The sequence below is a fragment of the Coccidioides posadasii genome, chromosome 4, assembly GCF_018416015.2.
Source record: "Coccidioides posadasii str. Silveira chromosome 4, complete sequence".
Lineage (NCBI taxonomy): Eukaryota > Fungi > Ascomycota > Eurotiomycetes > Onygenales > Onygenaceae > Coccidioides > Coccidioides posadasii.
In genome coordinates, this window is record NC_089410.1 from 1946710 (window position 1) to 1964665 (window position 17956).

The window sequence follows — 17956 nt, forward strand, 5'->3', positions numbered from 1 at the left end:
CATTCCCAAACATGATATCCAGACCTACGAGACCATCAAATTCCCCAGACGCAGAGCCCCAAGTGGCCACCAGTGGGCTGCTTACGTCTGTGGGATCTGCTGTCAATTTCCTGAAAACAAAAGTTCAAATCGCTCGGTCCTAGAGCTGGACGAAGCACACTCCAATACGGAGTATTCTGTCACACTCACTCACTCACACTCACTCTCTCTCACACACACACACACACACACACACACACACTCTCTCTCTCTCTCTCTCTCTCTCTCTCTCTCCTCTCTCTCGTGTCGATTTGGTGACACCCTGCTGCGCCACCGGAACTGCAGCAGTTGCAGAGTTAAATATGCTCATTCCAAATATTCTCCGTCGTCTCCCTTGGCGGAATTATGCGTGGTCTAGCTGAGCTGCAGTTCCTCCCCCCGACCCAAAAACACCACCGCTCACTTCCACACGACGAGGAAAAAATATGGTAAGCTTTCGATCATGATTGGGATTTCGCCTATCGTTCTAGAACCTGTGGTCCAGAGACGTGGTTCAGCGGTTCACTCTGTTGAATGCACGTCATTCTTAGCTGCGGTCATGCATATTACTCCCGTACAATCCAGACTGCTTGTGAAGACATCATCGAAGCGATCCAGACCAAGGATGGCTGAAGCCACCCACATTACTCTGTAGAAGCTGGGAAGAATGAGAAAGGGAGTTGTGGTCAGACGGGGAAGAAGGCATGTACATGCTAACCAACTATGGGCGGAGTTATTCCTATAGTTAGTTTATCTTAACGTTGCCAATTACCCAATTTTGTGCGTGTCTTCCAACCCCCAACCTCCATCGGAATCCCTGTAGAGGCCGTCTTCTGCGTTTCCTCTCAGTGGGGAGGAGGTCAAGCAAACGGGGGCGTGTGAGTTTATTAATTAACTGGTTAAATGCACGGCGGCAACATGAGTTTTAGCTGAGTGATACTCCGTAGTTACTGTGTGCAACTCTCTACATGAGATATACAGTGTATCTACATACAGCAGGTTTGCTCCGTTGCAAGTTGCACAGTCATCCCCATAATCTCACGTGACTGATCCCAACAGCGGTCAAAACGGTGGGGCGGAAATATATTAACCCGATTCCGGTCCCGATTAGGCAGGAGGCAGCGTTGGTATTACCTAAGCAAGCCAGGCCCCGACAGCCTCTGATTGGCCAATTCGGCTTCCGACGCTTCGGAAATTTGATCTTTTTTCGGAAGGCGGCGAGCGACGCGAGTTTCGGCGGCGGAAGCGAAAAAGTCGAAGAGAGAGAGAGTTGAAAGCGAGTTGAAAAGAGAGTTGAGAGGCGGGCGGATTCAAAACGAACAGCCCAGCGTTGTCTCTCAGAAAAACAGAGGGAGGGCCTTTGTGTTGTTCGCGGGAGTGTCCAGTAACTAGTTAGTTGGGTTGGTTAACTTATATACTTCTCTCTCACCCCAAATTCTAATCCGCCGCTCCGATAACAGTAGACTAGCTCTCGGAGAACCACCGCCGCCGCCGCCTGGAGACAAAGAAACCCCTCCCTCCTCCCACTCACCAAGTCTGCTGGCCCCGGTGATGCCATTCATAGACAGGACCAACGGTATGGGGGACTACGCAGAAGACGCAAGAGAGCTGTGGCGACCCGCCAACCCTGAGGCCACCAGCATCCACGAGTTCAAGTCCATCGTCGCCTCGAAGCACGCTCCCGGTCTAGAGTCATACCACGATCTCTGGCAATGGAGCGTCGATGAGCCTGCCAAGTTCTGGGAGGAGGTGTGGAACTACACCGGCGTCAAGGCTCACAGGCCGTATGAGGAGGTCAGTTTTAATTAACCCTTGATATTTTTCTCTCTTTTCAGGCGGGGAGGGTTAAAAAAAAAAAAAAAGAAAAGAAAAGAAAAGCAAAGAAAGAGGAAAAGAAAATAAAGAATAGAAAAGAAAGGAAAGGGAAAAAGAAACATCTTGCGCTGACGGTAAAGCTTGCACTCTTTAGGTCTGCCAACCGGAAGCCCTCCTGTTCCCGAAACGCCCGTTCTTCGATGGATCTCTGCTTAATTTCGCGGAGAACCTCCTCTTCCCGTCCAGCAATCCCCACGAGCACGCCGTCGCCGTCATCGCTGCCACCGAATCCACCCGCGAACACATCTCATGGAAGGACCTGCGAGAAAGGGTTCGGCTGTGCATCGCCGCCATGCGCGATGCTGGCGTGGCCAAGGGAGATCGGGTTGCCGGGTTCGTCGGAAATCATCCCAACACCTTGATCGCCATGCTGGCCACGACCTCCATAGGAGCCCTCTGGAGCGGCGTCTCCACGGATACCGGGGTCCACGCCGTCCTAGAGCGCTTGCGCCAGATCGAGCCCAAGCTGCTCTTTGCGGACAATGCCTCCATATACAACGGCAAGGTCCACGACACACATGCAAAGGTCGCCGAGGTCGCCGCAAGTTTGCCGTGCCTGCAGCTGGTCGTCATCTTTGACGCCGTCAGAGATCATGCCTTTGACGTCTCCTCTATCGTATCACCTAACGGTTCCACTGTCACCTATGCCGACTTCATAGCCTCCGCCCGGACGTCAGACGCTCCCTTACGATTCGAATATCTCCCGCCCGATCACCCCATCTACATCCTCTACTCCTCCGGCACGACCGGAGCACCGAAACCCATCGTCCATGGAGCCCTGGGCACCCTTCTTCAGCACAAGAAGGAGCATGTGCTTCACTGCGACATCGGCCCCGGCGACAGATTGTTCTACTTCACCACCACAACATGGATGATGTGGCACTGGCTCGTGTCCGCGCTGGCCAGCGGATCGAGCATTGTGCTCTATGACGGATCACCTTTCCGACCGCTGGACCCGGAAAACGGAAAAGGCGACATGGCCATGGCTCGACTGATCGACGAGCTACACATCACCCACTTCGGAACCTCTGCGAAATACCTCTCCGTGCTGGAGCAGGCCGCGCTGAACCCGCGAAAGCATCCCCACCGACCCGTGACGTTCCGGACATTGCGGGCAATCTTCAGCACTGGCTCTCCGCTGGCCCCTTCGACGTTTGACTACGTCTACTCTTCCATCCACGAGGATATCCTGCTGGGTTCCATCACCGGTGGCACGGACATCATCTCGCTCTTTGGAGCCTGCTGCCCGATCCTTCCTGTCCACCGAGGAGAGATCCAGTGTCGAGGACTGGGCATGGCCGTGTCCGTCTTTGACCACGCGGCCAATGACATCAGCAAGACGGATGACGCTGGAGACCTGGTGTGCACCAAGCCGTTTCCCGCGCAACCCGTCATGTTCTGGCCTCCGGGCGCCGTCGGCGAAGCAAAGTACCGTTCGAGCTACTTCGAGACGTATGGAGATCACACCTGGCACCATGGGGATTTCGTCAAGATCAATCCCGTCACGGGAGGACTGGTCATGCTAGGCAGAAGCGACGGTGTGTTGAAGCCCGCCGGCGTGAGATTCGGAAGCGCTGAGATATACAACGTGATCCTGAAGCATTTTGCCGACGAGATCGAGGACTCTCTGTGCATTGGACGGCGAAGAAATGGAATTGAGACCGACGAGACGGTTGTCCTGTTCGTCAAGCTGACCAACACGTCCTCCGCGTCCTCGGGGGTCTCTACTCCGAACGGAGTCGTCAGGGAGCCGCCGACTCTGCCTGATGGTCTGGCGGCTCGCATCCAGGCCGTGATCCGCAAGGAGCTGAGTCCGCGCCATGTGCCAGCCATCATCGACTCCTGCCCAGAGATTCCCGTGACATCCAATGGCAAGAAGATCGAGAACGCAGTGAAGCAGATCCTGTGTGGATTGAACATCAAGACGGGAGCGAGCGTTGCAAATGCTGCCTGTCTCGAGTGGTATCGGAAATGGGCCGCCGAGCATTAACTATTTTTATTTTTTTTATTTTTATATTTTTATTTTACTTTTTTTTTTCTTGTGAATTGTTTTTGAATGTCGGAATCCCTTGAAGTATTAGTAGACATTACATTTTAAATATATATATATATATATATATATATATATATATATTTTTCGTAGACATCATCTTATATGTACATAGTCTTTTTGATGCGAAACTGTTTCTTTTTTTTTTCTCGTCTGGAAATCGTCTCTCGTCATGTGCTGCGCTAAAAATAAAAAAGTAACTTTCGCGCTTGAAGCCCGTTTTTTGTTGCATCACCACAAAACGGCGGGCGGATCTTTTCTTTCCTTTAACCGCGTCGGAAGAGAGAGAGCTCCACGACAGTCGGTCTCCGTGCAAGCCATCACTTCCACAATGCCTCGTTTTGCAATAAGACCAGGCTCATTACGACCTTTAATTCGCCCGCATCTAGCGCAGAGGTTCGATCCTCGATGGACTAAACGGTTCGCACAGGTCAAATCCACCGGCTCCGAGGCCGCAACCAAGGTAAGCCAAAACCTCCCCGACAAAACAAGAAGAAGAAGAAGAAGTAGAAGAAGAACCCAGCTTGTCTGACGCACAAGGCCCTTTTTTCGTTCTTTATTCTCTGTAGGACCCCGTTGAGCTTGACCAGATCACCACCTTACCCAATGGCCTCCGCGTCGCCACGGAATCGCTGCCGGGGCCCTTCGCCGGCGTCGGCGTGTACATCGACGCAGGCTCACGCTACGAGAACGAAAGCCTCCGCGGCGTGAGCCACATCGTCGACCGGCTGGCGTTCAAATCGACGAAGACGCGGACGGGCGACCAGATGCTCGAGGCGCTGGAGTCGCTGGGGGGAAACATCCAGTGCGCGTCGTCGCGGGAGTCGCTGATGTACCAGTCCGCGAGCTTCAACTCCGCGGTGCCGACGACGCTGGGCCTTCTGGCGGAGACGATCCGCGAGCCGCTCATCACGGACGAAGAGGTGCAGATGCAGCTTGCCGTGGCGGACTATGAGATCCGTGAGCTGTGGGCGAAGCCCGAGATGATATTGCCGGAGCTGGTGAACATGGCGGCGTACAAGGATAATACGCTGGGGAACCCGCTGCTGTGTCCGAAGGAGAGGCTGGATCAGATCGATAGGAAGACGGTGGAGAGGTATCGGGATGTGTTCTTTGGGCCGGAGAGGATGGTAGTTGCGTTTGCCGGCGTGCCGCATGCGGAGGCGGTGAGGTTGACGGAGATGTACTTTGGGGATATGAAGAGGAAGACGGCGCCGGTGCTGGAGGGAGTGGGAAGCGAGATCAGGGTTAACGATGCCGATGAGGAGGTTCCTACGATGCCGGCGTTTTCTCCTTCATCTACGACAGTGGCCGAGACGTCGTCCTCCTCCTCGTCATCGTCTTCGAGAACATCGTCCTCTGCGTCTACGTCCAGATCTTCATCGTCGGGGATGTTCTCCAAACTCCCATTCCTCAAATCCCTCTCTACCTCCGCCTCAGCACGCGCCTCCGTCTCCCCGCTCTCTCCAGACCTTTTGAAACCCGACACCCTCAACCTCAACCAAGTATCCCACTACACCGGCGGCTTCCTCTCCCTCCCGCCCATCCCGCCTCCCGCTAACCCCGCCCTCCCCCGCCTCAGCTACATCCACATCGCCTTCGAAGCCCTCCCCATCTCCTCCCCAGACATCTACGCCCTCGCCACCCTCCAAACCCTCCTCGGCGGTGGCGGCTCCTTCTCCGCCGGCGGTCCCGGCAAAGGCATGTACTCACGCCTCTACACCAACGTCCTCAACCAACACGGCTGGGTCGAGAGCTGCATGGCCTTCAACCTCAGCTACACCGACAGCGGACTCTTCGGCATCTCCGCCTCCTGCCACCCGCAACGCCTGACACACATGATCGATGTGATCTGCGGTGAGCTGCAGGCGCTCACTCTGGAGAAGGGCTACTCGGCCCTGCAGCTCGCCGAGGTCAATCGCGCCAAGAACCAGCTGCGCTCGTCGCTGCTGATGAATCTGGAGTCGCGCATGGTCGAGCTCGAGGACCTGGGCAGACAGGTGCAGGTGCACGGACGCAAGATCGGGGCGATGGAGATGTGTAAGCAGATCGAGGCCGTGACGGTGGCGGATCTACGGCGTGTTGCCAAGGACGTGTTCTTCAGTAAGGTGAAGAACAAGGGGATGGGCACGGGACTGCCGACGGTGGTGTTGCAGGAGGGAGAGTTGGAAGGAGTCAAGTTGAATCCGATGAGGTGGAATGATATTCAGGATAGGATTAACGGGTGGTATCTAGGAAGAAGGTGATCGTATCTTTTTTTTTTTTTTTTTTTTTTTTTTTTTTTTTTGCTTTGTGGTCCCCTGGTTTCCTTTTTATCTGTCTAGGCTTGTGGTATGGGTGATTGGGTATTTCTGCTATGTTGGAAAGGGGATGAACATCGGGATAAGTGGAGGATAATGGATGTTTGTACAACACTCTCACCTTTCCAAGGGAAAAATTTGCTGTGGCGTTACTGTTATCTCTAGTTTGATACATGCATTGTGATAGAAATTAATATACAAGTACATACCGAGTACTCTGAACTACCTGAATTGATATCATGATATGCATCAAAACACAATAGCAAAATAGCTGCATCACTCGCGGTATTCCCGCATATGCCAATGCACAAACCAACGACCCGGGCAAGCAAATTTAAAAAAAAAAAAAAAAAAAAAAAGCATCCCTTAAGCACCCAAACGGTCCTGCCATGCAAGAGCTTATCATTTTCTGATATCGATGACCAAATGAAAAGAAAAGAAAAGAAACCCCAAAAACCCATATCTCATCGGTAAAGGAACACATGCCAGCCGCGCCCAATCCCACGATACCTATTCTTGCGCCAATCCTTTTTCATTTCCTTTTTTTTTTTTTTTTTCGATTGGTGAGCCTCTTCCATAAGTGCGATATCCGACGGGCTAATCTACCTCCGGTATGCCCACCCTCGCGCTCAAAAATATGGCCATATCATCCAGCTCGTATGGCGCAAACCAATGCTCCAGGTCATCATACAGCATCCACGTAACGTCCCACCCAAGCTTCTCCATCGTCTGAGCGGCCAGTTCGCCCAAGCGCGGTCGGACCTTCTCGTCGAGCGCCCCGTGCGCAAGCCAGATGGGAGTGGATAGGCAGCCAGGCGCCGTATCCCTCGGTGGAAGCGGGTCGATATCAAGGACACATTCACGCGAGAAATTCACCGCACGAGCGCCAAGATCGGAACGGCTATCACCCGACAAGTTTAGTAGGTGCGCCGGCCCGTCTTCTCCATTCCTCTCAAACGGGTCGTCCAATCGGTCACCGTTCGCATCACGAGAGTACTCATTCACCAGTTCTGCCATCTCTTTCTGAAACGGCAACCAACCACTCATACCCACGTACCCTCCCAGGCCGCCCTTCCCGCCATCATCGTAGCTCATCAGTATATGTAGTGCCTGCGCAGCGCCCTGACTCAGCCCGCCCACAACAACGTTCCCAATCCCCACCAGCGCCGCCTCCTCCTCGATGATCCGATGTACGAACTGCGCGCTCTCCCTCAGTCCTTCATGCTGTATGTCCCGTCGCTCATTTTCCGTGCCTAGATTCGTCAGGTCGAACCATTGCGCGATGGGAATGCGCTTGAACTGCGTGGACCGCCGTAGCTTGGCGGTGGGGAAAATGAATTTTGTGCTGGGAAAGCGCTGCGGGAGCGTGTCGCATGAGAGAAGCTTGGTGGTGATCAGCTCGACGCCAAAGTCGCGACCGTTGCCGCCGCGGCCGTGGAGGAGAATCACGGTGTGGGTGTGCTGCCGGCGCGGGGGGAGGATGAAGGGTTGGAGGTAGCCCCGGTTTTTGGGCGGAGGGATGGGGATGTCTGGGAAATAATCTTCGGCCATGATGTTGGATTTCCGCTTGATGAAGTAATCCAGCACAAAGAGAGAGACAGAGACTGGGTAAGGGGAGGAAAAAGGGAGAATGGAACAGTGTTATTTGGTCGTGCGAGTTGAGGATTCCGGGAAATGCGATAGTGGTATTGCTTTGAATTTAATGAATCCGCTGCAACCGAGCTAGGCGAAATTTTTCTGCGCCAGCCCTCTTTTTTTTTTTTTTTTTTTTTTTTTTTTTTTTGAAAAAAAAAATAATTCTTACTTATCTTCTTTTCCCCGACTCTTTTAAAATCCAGTCAGAAATGGCCGCGTAATGAACGGCGCTGCATGCGCATTTCGGCGGTGACGGTTTCTATGCTTTGTTCCTGGATCTGGATTTTGTGTCCGCTGCGAATACGGGCCGAGCGGATGCAGCCGCTGCAGGAGGGGGTGCGCTTTTGCAAGGAATGTATGGGTAGCTAGGGGACCAAAGGCACAGCGAGCTGTATCAGCGGCAGGCCTTTCCTGGCGACGGAAATCTTGCAAAAAAAGGCAACGGGGGGTGATCGGCGCCTTTCTGTGTAGAATCCTTTTTCATGGTCGGCGGCAGGTCTGGCCGACTGCCTGGATATCAAAGAAGGTTGTTTGCCAAAGTCAAATGGACGGTCGAGACCCTGGGCGGGTGTGCAACGTGCCAAAAGAGACTTTTCCAAGTCGTGCAAGGGTGTGACAGGAGGAGATTGCGCGGCAATTGAACCGTCTCTTGATGCGCTCACTGGGCCGTGCCCATTGCGAAGATCCTCGATCGTTCAGTCTGGCGCTCCCCTTTGCGGCGTTGTTTGTTTCTCGCGATGCTGGAAGAAAAGTCGGACGGCGGCCAGAAAGGGAAAAGCGCAGTGCCGCCCTGGATAGAAGCCCGTTAGCTAATCATTTAGTCAGCAACCGTAAAGGCGGCGAGCAGAAAAAGTTTGGTTTCTTTTCTGAAGTTCAGCGAAAAAGCGAAGACTCGAAGCTGCTCTCCGTCCAACGCCCAAACGCATCCTCCTCCTCCTTCTTCTTCGTCTTCCCGTCGCCAGTGAGCTTGCTTTTCATTCAGCTCTTCTTGTATTACTAGCCTCTATACCTACCTAATAGTAAAACTTTCAAAATGGTCAAGCTCACCGAGGTCGAGGACGAGCACTTCAAGGAGAAGCCCGCCACAACCAAGAACGACGCCCTACTCCTGAGCGACGACGACGACGACTACACAGACACCGGTATGTCCTTCACCATTCCCCTTCTCTGCCCTCCAGTTAACTAACAACACTGCCCCCCATCCCAAAGAGTCCGAGATCTCAACCGACTCCTACGCCACTCTTGAAGAAGAATCCCTCTATGAACGCATCGCCGCCCTCCAAGATATCATTCCCCCATCCTCCCGGCGGAAAATCTCAAGCACAGTCTCCGCCATCACCTCCTTCACAAAATCAACCTTGTCCTTTGGCGGGAAGACGCTGTGGGTGGTGAGCACAAGTGCTTTCTTGCTGGGTGTGCCTTGGGCCCTCGCACTGGCCGAGGAGCAGCAATATGTCCAGATGGAGAGGGAGCAGGGCATGATCAAGGGCGCTAACGAGGTCTGTAACCCCCCTGAAAAAGGACCGCCTTCCAATTGATATATCTAGCTTGGGACACATTGGCTGACTTGGGTAACTTTTTTGCAGATGTTAACTCCCGGTGCCACGAGTGCCTTGACGCAAGGTCAGCAAGGCGCTCAGCCAGCCATCTAAACGGATGGAACCAAACTCGTCCAAATTGAACCAGAAGAAGACAATTGAATCGGACGACGGGATGCAACCCCCAGTATAGGTCTTATCTCGCATGCCGTTTGAGCCTGTGGTGGCTGGTTGTCTTCCCAACGATGAATTTGTTTTCTTTCAGACGGTTCCTGAAATACGTGCCCATGCCAAAATACGCTATCGAGGTCGTGGTGGATCTCCTTATGACCGTGCAAAAGATACCACGTTCTCAATCGGTTCTCCTAAGCCTAGCAGGGCATTGATGAATATGCCCACCAATTGCTTTCCTCTTCCTCCGTTCTGCCGAACTCCCGCTACGACACGACCAGCCTTATCCTCTCTCTTCTCTCACATTTCGAAAACCTGTAGTTTTATCGCCCTGGGATCTTTCTTTTAATGCTATCATTTTCCAACGGAGGATGCTGTATGTGTATATAGTCAATGGGAATTTGGTTTAACTCATATCATTTGGACGGCGCTAAGACCCGAATGAAGCCATTACGGCTGATATCTAATCTTAACATATTTAAAGAGTGAAGAGAAAAGTAAGGTGAGTATGGGTATCTCAAAACGGATATCAGCCGGGTTTGAAGGCTTCGAAAAATTCTAGACCGAAGCTTCTTGCTGGGCAATTAGTCAACATGATACTGAGTGCACCCGGACTATGCGGGCTACTATCGTTAGGGAGGAAAGTACGGAGTACGTCAGAACCATATCACTCCGAAGGCTTATCACCGTTGTTATTCCTGACAAGTTAATTATCCGTCAGCCCTGGTCCCTAGTAAATCTATGACCTTGGGGAGGGAAAAAAAAAAAAAAAAGGAAAAGAAAAGAGAAGACTCACCCCTCCGTCCTGCTTCGCCCCTTTCAACTTCAAGTTGAAATCCTTCCACAGCCGATCGATCTCCTTTTCTTGCATCTCATCCACCACCTCATTCGCGTATCGCGTCTTCTTCTTCACACTCCAATGCTCTCGCTCCAAAATTTTCGCGTTTGAAAAGACGCCTTTGCGCTCCAGATAATCAATGACCCATTCATTGAGGCGGAAGCGCCAGTGGATAAGGGTGTGTGCCATAGTTGCTTTCGCTTTGCAGAACCTTCCAACGTAGAAATGAGTACTTTCGTCAGCGATCCGGCGGCCTTCGCGGTCAATGTTGCTTCGATCTAACGGGTCGGTCTCTTCCTCTTCATCGACGACATCGTCGCTAGCGATGCTGTCCTCATCATCATAAACCGGCTCCAGGGTTTCCAGGAGATATGGTTTCCCGGTGAAGCGGATATCAAATTTAGGTGGATGCTTTGATCTGTTGCAGGCGTCACACCAATTTTGTAGTAGCCTCGCATGCGGTTCGGGGGTGATTTCAATACCTGGTCGGGCTTCAAGCGCTCGTATGAACTTTTTGCTCCAGACAGAAGACACCAACTGCGAGCCCGCCACACCTGTCACTTCGTCATTGACCTTAATAAACGCAACTTTATACACCTCGTCTTCCCGAGAAAACGCTGGGTTCAGTTTGTTATGCACCATCCACTCGACGACGTCTCTAAAATGGTCTCTAAGTCGCTTGTACCGGTGACGGGAGAACTCGAATGGCATGTCAACCAGGTGCGCTGGGGCACCAATTTCGGCGTCGTCGTCTTCCAACACAAAATCATCTTCGTATTTATCAAGGTCTTCTGGGACGGCACGTTCAATGTCGCTATCCTCTAGTATATCCTCGTCCGAGGAAGTAGAGACGGACAATATGGACGCTTCTTCGTCTTCCTGCGAACTTTCTGATTTCTCGGGCGGGGATACCGTTGCTGGTCTTTCACCGGCACGACGACGACGCAGAGCCTCTAGCTGGTGCTTTTGTCTAAGTTTGCTGGCCGACTGAGCGGCGTATCCCCTTGTTCTGCGTTTTGTCGTAGCTAGAGTAAATGGCATGTCACTAAGACCAGTGCATTCTCCAAAGCCTAAACAAGGACAGAGAGGAGATACCAGTGTCCCGGAGATCCTCCATATCCTCCTCTAGGTCGCGCATCTCTTGATCTGATTGGTCACGAGACCGCACAGGAGTCTTTACTTCTTCATTGTGCCTTCTGCGCTTTGTGCGAGATGGCTTAACGATATCGTCAGAATCGGAGTCTTCTTGACCACCACTATCGTCGCTTGATCCGACAATTGGTCTTTTCCCCGTTCGACGGCTAGGATGAGGGGCACGGACTGTGTCTTCTTCTTCTTCATCGTCGTCGTCGGACGATGGTTCTTGTTTTACTTCGCGCAATGAGAATCGACGACAGCGAAAGGCCGAACCTGGAGCCCGAATGGGATCCTCGTCTTCATCGGACGACGGCTCACTCTTTATTATGCGCAACGGAGTCGGGCTACTTGAGATCGGCTCGCGTTTGACAGCCGCTTTTGATGCGAGCGGTGAGCTAAAGGTTGGAGAATAACGAACATTAGCAAGTCGATCAGTGGCTCGGGCGGAGCTGTGTACCGCCTTAGGAGAGGAGGATGAAACAGGAGTAAAGTTCAATCTCGTCTGCCTTTTCGGGCGCATTGCAGGATGATGAGCCGGCCAGGCACTTCAGATAAACTCTGATCGTCGCACTTTGATAGCCGCCTATAAAAGTCTATATCCGAAAGAAAACAAGACAACGGAAATATGTCAAATTTCCAATTGTTTTGCCCCTCGCAAGACGCGTCCAAAAGTGCGGCGCCGAAGTCACGATATCACGTGATATGGATTTACCAATATTGCCAGTTTGGGGTTAGGCTGCCGGTTGCGCTTCGTCCGCCAGTCGCCGGGCGAGATCAATTCTCAACGAATGCGCAAGCCTTGCCTCCCGTCCGGAGCCGTGCGCCTTGTCAGACTTTAGTCTTTGGGAGGAGTATGGGGAGACCCTGGAACGTTGAAGCTGCCATCAGCGGGAAGCAAGCCACATGTTCCTCATGGGAAATCCGGGCCAATTAACTTCAAACTCAGTGGTCGAGACTTTCAGTGTGGAGGCAGCAAAAGTTAATGCAAATTGTTGGCAGCACAGGTGCCAATCATGGCTTGTTCAGCTCTCGAGGCTGCTCGTTTGCTTTCTGATTGACTTCCCTGGCTCTGGGGTCATGACGTAGCCGACGACTCAGCTCCCTGACCTGCAACGCAGGCTTTGCAGTGACGCGAGCAATCCTGCTCGTCGATGCGACTGACCTTCACCAACTGGCCGATCAGCAACAATGATCAGCGCCTTGGTGGTGCCACAGGGCCGTGCGAGACTGCCTGAGGAGGATGGAAGAACCCGGATTTCCTCATCCAAGTAGAAGTCCTTGGACACCGGCTACATGCTAATCATCATCAGTAGCAAAGATGATTTCCATTTCCTGCCATCAGATATCCTTCCTGCCAAATAGCTTTTTCTCTGCCAGAAAGTGAAGAGGGAGACGGAATGCGAACTCCATGACGTCAAGTGCTACCCATCTCCTTCCGGGGGTTCTTATAGACATTAGTCGATCGTGCTGCCTTCTTGTTTTCCTTTTGTCCTTCTACTGAGGATATACCCCCGGCGCTACCTACAAATGCCGATCCTCTTCCACCTCGTGAACCTCTCTATCCTACTTGACTAGTTATTGCTTATTTTGTATACATACGGAATTTATCCCTTCCCTAATTTGCCTGGATCGCGTCTATTCAATCCCTTGGACAGCTCTTCTTGCCACCCAAGTCCGGATATCAATTGACATATGCTTTTAATTCTTCAAGTCTAATACTATTCCTTACGTATCGAAGCTATTGCTGAGAGACGTTTTTCAAAATGCCGAAAACCAACGTTGTCAATAAGCCTTTAGACCCCGAACAGAGGGAAAGGGTGACACTTCCTAACATCTTAAATCACTCCAATTCCATTCTAACTGCTAGGATAGGATATTAACCGCAAATTGCAAGTCTATGGCATATATTCGGCGTTCAAAAGAGGAAAAGTGCCATCAGTAAGTAGCCAATCGAGCCTCCACTTGGGACGACATACTAACAAAGGATAACTAGAACAAACAGATTGATATTGCATTAAACAGTGTGCTACAATCTAAACCTTTTACTTCACCGTCAACCAAACTCTCCGAGGAAGGTCGCGTGGTCGTACAGGACGTTCGCAATGTTATCAATAGCGCCAAGAATCTCGTCCTAGTTAAAAATGAAGGGAACCTTTTGCAGGAGTTCATTTGGGATGCCGAGAACTTCCAGCGCCCTCAAGTGGAAACTCCAGAGAAGCCAGTAGACAGAGAGGGTGCCAAACAACACGGTCAGCAAGTCGCCGAGGGTTTGAAAACCTTGGGGACGCTTTTGGTGACCAATGGCGAATTCAGAAAGCTCCGTCAGTAATATGTAACCTCACTTTTCAATCGCAATGGACTAATACCTCTTGGCAGTTAGCGATGCCACTCTCCTCCTCCGTGATATAGCTGGTGACACGGCCCAAAAGGCCGCAAACGTCGTGAGGCCTTCCGAGGATAGGCTTGCTCAAATCGACCAACCAGCTCCTGAGGGTGTGTGGCATGAAAAGCCCGATATGTCCAAGGAGGGCATCAAAGCCCGAATGAAAACGAAGACTCAAAAGGACAAGGAGGCCCGCAAAGGAGCGGCTAAAGAAGCAGGGCCTGCTGAGCAGAACGGAACAGTCGATGGTGCTGTAACTGAAGAGGCCAAATCCCGTAGGCGCGAGGCTACTGAACGCACTAAAGAATTCCTCGCTTCAAAGATGCCGAAAGAGCGTCGAGAGCAAACCGTGTGGCGAGTGAAGAAGATGATTGTGGAGATCCAGGGACACTCTGATTGTATGCTCTCGTACCGTCCATTAGGAAAAAAGGAGTCGTTGCTAACGGAGGGCTTCAATATAGACCAACATGCCATTGAAACTCTGCTGTCAGTAGCAGAAACATATACCGGCCACACCAAATCCTTATCCAAGCAGGGAGCAGGAACGTTGAAGGGTGCAAGGGAAGAGTCCGATCTCCAGAAATTGGAAACCAAGCTTAGAGTATGCTTCCCCCCCCTCCCAAAAAAAAAAAAAAAAAAAAAGAAAGAAAAGAAAAGAAATTAGGTCGGCTGGATATTTTGTTTTGCTGATTGCTTAGCAGACACTCCTCGAGCGCTCTGCCAACTCCACATCTCTTGATGACGTGTTCGAGGCTGTTAATAAGATCTATAAAGATGCCGACAGTGATCCTCGACTGAGAGAGTGGTTCAAATCCGTGAATTTATTTACTCGGTAAGTCGTTAAAGTTTGAATGGCAAGTAGAAGGCGTTGCTAATATATCACTTAGCCGCTGTCTCCAGGAGCAAGGATTCGTCTTGCAGGAAGAGTCGAACGAAGAGTGGAAGAGACTTTATGATGAGGGTCACTACCTGCTCCGAGACCGTTATCGAGACGACAGCAATCGCCTTGTGGGCGAGGTCAAGTTTATCGGCGAACAATTTGATCAGGATCCTCTTAACAGAGATTTTGCTCAATCTCTGCAGCGGCTTTGGACGAATCTTGGAACTGATATGCAGGGAAGGGTTGTCTTCAAGAAACATCTGCTTAAAGACTTTGCCAATGTGGTGGTCCCAGGGATCTTTGAAAACCTTCATTACATTCCTATCCCACGCATTGAAGTGTCTGATCCGATGATAGATTTGGTAAGTAAGATGACAAGCTTTGAGGTCATCGGGATCTTTTACTAACTGACTCCTAGATCGTGGAAAACCTTGCCGTCGAAACCGATAACCTGATGCCCAATGTGCTCGAGTTTGGTAGCGATAACTACTGGCGTTGGGGACGCAAGAAAATCACCAACAAGCACGACAACAAAGTGATGATCTCCGCCACAGGAGTCCAAACTGACTTGAAGGGTGCGTCTTCCTATTTCACTTTGCGTTGGCCGTAACTGATACATTTCCATAGATGTGAGTTATTACGTACGGAAGAAGAAGGGATTTCCAAGAATTTCGGATGTCGGTATCATGAATATCTACCTAGGCGGTGAAGGTTTCAGTTTTAAAATCGTTGGATCAACCTCCCAAGCAGAGGATAGGCAACATTTCATCAAACCTGAAATCGTCGATGTCACAATCAAAAACTTTGATGTGAAACTGAAGAAATCCAAACACAAGCTTCTCTTCACTATGTTTAGGCCCCTTCTGTTCAAGGTCATGCGTCCAGCCATCCAGAAGGCGGTAGAAAAGCAAATTCGCGACTCATTCACGAAGGGGGATGCTTTCGCATATGAAATCTACAACGAGGCTCAACGTACCCGAGAGGCCGCTCGAAGTGATCCCGAAGACAAACGTAGCATGTACGCACACTATCTTGCAGCAACACGGAAGAAAATGGCAGAAAGAAAGGAGGAGGCACGGAAGAAGGCGGAGGCTAAACCGAAGAGCGAGACCAAAGTCAACATGGCCTTCACCCAGCACGATTCTATCTTCAAGGGAATTGAACTACCCGGAGGCATCTCCACCAAAGCCACTGAATACAGAGAGCTCGCCGAGAAGGGAGAAAGATGGGAGTCACCTGTCTTTGGAATCGGTAGTGCGTCCGAGAGCAGCAGCTTACCGACACTTGCTCCGATCACACGCAAACCGCATCAGATTGTCGTCAAGACTCGTGAGCAAGAGGCAGCAGAGCGTGCTGCTGCAGAACCTGCTACTACAGAACCTTCTGCTCCCGCGCCTCAGCCTCTAACCACCTATCCGTCACTCTCCACCGCTGCTGGTGAAGCTACGCTCAACGGCCCTCACACGATTCCTGGGACCAGAGCCCCAGTTTAAAACAGTAAATACTGACAGGCAAGGAGTCGAAAAATGTCTTCCTTTCGGACGTCATTCTACCTCAGGAATGGGCCGACTCAAATTGATATACCCTCTTTTTGCAATGTGCTTTTGTGTTGAAGTGTTAATTTTCGATGATACCACGTTTATTCGTATAACTAATATGAGGAGCAGAGGCACGGAGTAATGAATGATCGTGGGCTGCATGGAATATGTTGATTATGTACTGTACATTGCCTTTATATAGTCGTTCATTGAAATGGAAATTCCTCTCTATATGCTATTATTTCCTACACCCAACAGGTAGTTTATTGCGAGAGCTGGCTGTTGCTGTGCTGAAGCCTTGACCTTAGCTCGAGGAATGACGTCGCCCGGCTCAACAGCGGGAGCTATCACGTGACTGAAAACGGAGCTCAGGCACGGAGTAAGGTTCACGGTTTCATGAAGACGCAACGAACGCACACACACGCACACGCGAACGCGAATATAGACTCAATCGCCGTCCAGCTTCTGGATTCGAACAAGGTGCAAGGAGAGGAGGCGAAGGCATCCCCCGGAAAACTTAATCTGTGCCACCAAAACGAAAAATTAAGAACGAAATGTCTGCCAAAGCTCCCGCCTCGTCCGTTCCCGCGAAAACTGTCTTCACCACCTCACGGGCCTACCTCCTCCTGTACAACACGGCATCCTTCGCCCTCTGGAGCGTCATCACTCTTCGTCTGTTTCTTCTCTTAGCTCTGCTTATCCCCACCGGCCATGTGGCAGCCACCTACAATGCGCTCTTCCCGCTGCTGCGGGTGACGCAGTCGCTTGCGCTGCTGGAGATTGTGCATTCGCTGGTGGGCATCGTGCGGGCACCGGTGACTACGACGCTGATGCAGGTTGCGAGCAGGATTGTGGTGGTTTGGGGAGTGATGTGGATGTTTGCGGAGGAGAGGGTGGGGAGGGAAATGGGAATCCTCGGTGGGGGTAGAGGAGGGGGAGGGAAGTTGGGAGATTGGGGGTTCGTCGGGTGTTTGGGAGCTTGGGGAGTGACAGAATGTGTGAGATACGGGTTCTTTATGCTGCAGATTTCGGGCAATGGAGTGCCTGGATGGCTTAGTTGGTTGAGGTTAGTTTCTTGCTTTTCCCCCCTCCTCTTTTTTCCTTCCGCGTACTTGAGTGCTTGGGTAACGATACTGATTTGATGTTTTGGTTGATCTAGGTATAATACCTTCTTTGTGCTGTATCCGATCGGGATTTCGAGCGAGTGCGTGTTGATGTATCTTGCCTTGGAGCCGGCGATCATGGTGCATGCGTTACTGCCGTGGGTGTTTAAGGCTATTTTGTTAGTTTATGTCCCAGGTAAGGAAGACCAAACATGACGTTGGATCTCGTTGCGGAGCATAGGGTTTCTGATTCAAATATAGGCTCGTACATCTTGTACACGCATATGATGGCTCAAAGACGAAAGGTTATGAAAGCCGCGGCAAAAAAAGCCACCTGAGACGATGCATACGTATGCGATTCTCCGGAATTCTGCATCGGACGCAGCAGTTTGTACGATAGAAAGTGATTTTTCATTGGGTTACTGCAAAGACATTTGGGAGACATGGGTACATGGTGTGCATCGATCAAAACGGTATCGGAGCACAAGGA

General features: G+C 51.3%; 8 protein-coding genes across 8 annotated transcripts; 6 read left to right on the forward strand and 2 right to left on the reverse strand.

Annotated features, from left to right (window-relative positions):
- Positions 1-1596: 1596 nt before the first annotated feature.
- On the forward strand, positions 1597-3883 carry D8B26_007470 (uncharacterized protein; the record flags this gene model as incomplete). The annotated part of the gene is made up of 2 exons (XM_003066999.2): positions 1597-1812; positions 1988-3883. The coding sequence occupies 2 exons, from the start codon at positions 1597-1599 to the stop codon at positions 3881-3883; spliced, it is 2112 nt and encodes a 703-aa protein (XP_003067045.2).
- Positions 3884-4188: 305 nt separating this feature from the next.
- On the forward strand, positions 4189-8255 carry MAS2 (Mitochondrial-processing peptidase subunit alpha). The gene is made up of 2 exons (XM_003067000.2): positions 4189-4406; positions 4513-8255. Exons 1-2 carry the CDS (start codon positions 4275-4277, stop codon positions 6187-6189), a joined length of 1809 nt encoding a protein of 602 aa, XP_003067046.2. The 5' UTR covers positions 4189-4274; the 3' UTR covers positions 6190-8255.
- On the reverse strand, positions 6610-8120 carry D8B26_007472 (uncharacterized protein; the record flags this gene model as incomplete). The annotated part of the gene is made up of 3 exons (XM_003067001.2): positions 6610-6627; positions 6850-7847; positions 8105-8120. The coding sequence occupies 3 exons, from the start codon at positions 8118-8120 to the stop codon at positions 6610-6612; spliced, it is 1032 nt and encodes a 343-aa protein (XP_003067047.2).
- A 656-nt stretch (positions 8256-8911) lies between the features above and the next one.
- Positions 8912-9530, forward strand: D8B26_007473 (uncharacterized protein; the record flags this gene model as incomplete). Its single annotated transcript, XM_003067002.2, has 3 exons — positions 8912-9020; positions 9088-9377; positions 9465-9530. The coding sequence occupies 3 exons, from the start codon at positions 8912-8914 to the stop codon at positions 9528-9530; spliced, it is 465 nt and encodes a 154-aa protein (XP_003067048.1).
- A 91-nt stretch (positions 9531-9621) lies between these two features.
- Positions 9622-9936, forward strand: D8B26_007474 (uncharacterized protein; the record flags this gene model as incomplete). The annotated part of the gene is made up of 1 exon (XM_066125548.1): positions 9622-9936. The coding sequence occupies one exon, from the start codon at positions 9622-9624 to the stop codon at positions 9934-9936; it is 315 nt and encodes a 104-aa protein (XP_065981631.1).
- A 229-nt stretch (positions 9937-10165) lies between these two features.
- Positions 10166-12082, reverse strand: D8B26_007475 (uncharacterized protein; the record flags this gene model as incomplete). The annotated part of the gene is made up of 3 exons (XM_066125549.1): positions 10166-10285; positions 10384-11450; positions 11521-12082. The coding sequence occupies 3 exons, from the start codon at positions 12080-12082 to the stop codon at positions 10280-10282; spliced, it is 1635 nt and encodes a 544-aa protein (XP_065981632.1). The 3' UTR covers positions 10166-10279.
- Positions 12083-12760: 678 nt separating this feature from the next.
- D8B26_007476 (uncharacterized protein) lies at positions 12761-16596 on the forward strand. Its single transcript, XM_003067004.2, has 9 exons — positions 12761-13379; positions 13435-13500; positions 13556-13883; positions 13939-14343; positions 14407-14546; positions 14647-14777; positions 14833-15187; positions 15244-15400; positions 15453-16596. Exons 1-9 carry the CDS (start codon positions 13326-13328, stop codon positions 16316-16318), a joined length of 2502 nt encoding a protein of 833 aa, XP_003067050.1. The 5' UTR covers positions 12761-13325; the 3' UTR covers positions 16319-16596.
- A 179-nt stretch (positions 16597-16775) lies between these two features.
- On the forward strand, positions 16776-17804 carry D8B26_007477 (uncharacterized protein; the record flags this gene model as incomplete). The annotated part of the gene is made up of 3 exons (XM_003067005.2): positions 16776-17429; positions 17523-17662; positions 17728-17804. The coding sequence occupies exons 1-3, from the start codon at positions 16918-16920 to the stop codon at positions 17802-17804; spliced, it is 729 nt and encodes a 242-aa protein (XP_003067051.2). The 5' UTR covers positions 16776-16917.
- Positions 17805-17956: the final 152 nt, after the last annotated feature.

Excerpts from the sequence above, each read along its gene's own strand:
- D8B26_007476 (XM_003067004.2), top strand. The coding sequence starts at position 13,326 with ATGCCGAAAACCAACGTTGTCAATAAGCCTTTAGACCCCGAACAGAGG. Across the intron at positions 13,380-13,434 it reads ACCCCGAACAGAGGGAAAGG|GATATTAACCGCAAATTGCA; the intron begins GTGACACTTCCT and ends CTGCTAGGATAG. Across the intron at positions 15,188-15,243 it reads CTGATCCGATGATAGATTTG|ATCGTGGAAAACCTTGCCGT; the intron begins GTAAGTAAGATG and ends ACTGACTCCTAG.
- MAS2 (XM_003067000.2), top strand. The coding sequence starts at position 4,275 with ATGCCTCGTTTTGCAATAAGACCAGGCTCATTACGACCTTTAATTCGC. Across the intron at positions 4,407-4,512 it reads GCTCCGAGGCCGCAACCAAG|GACCCCGTTGAGCTTGACCA; the intron begins GTAAGCCAAAAC and ends TATTCTCTGTAG.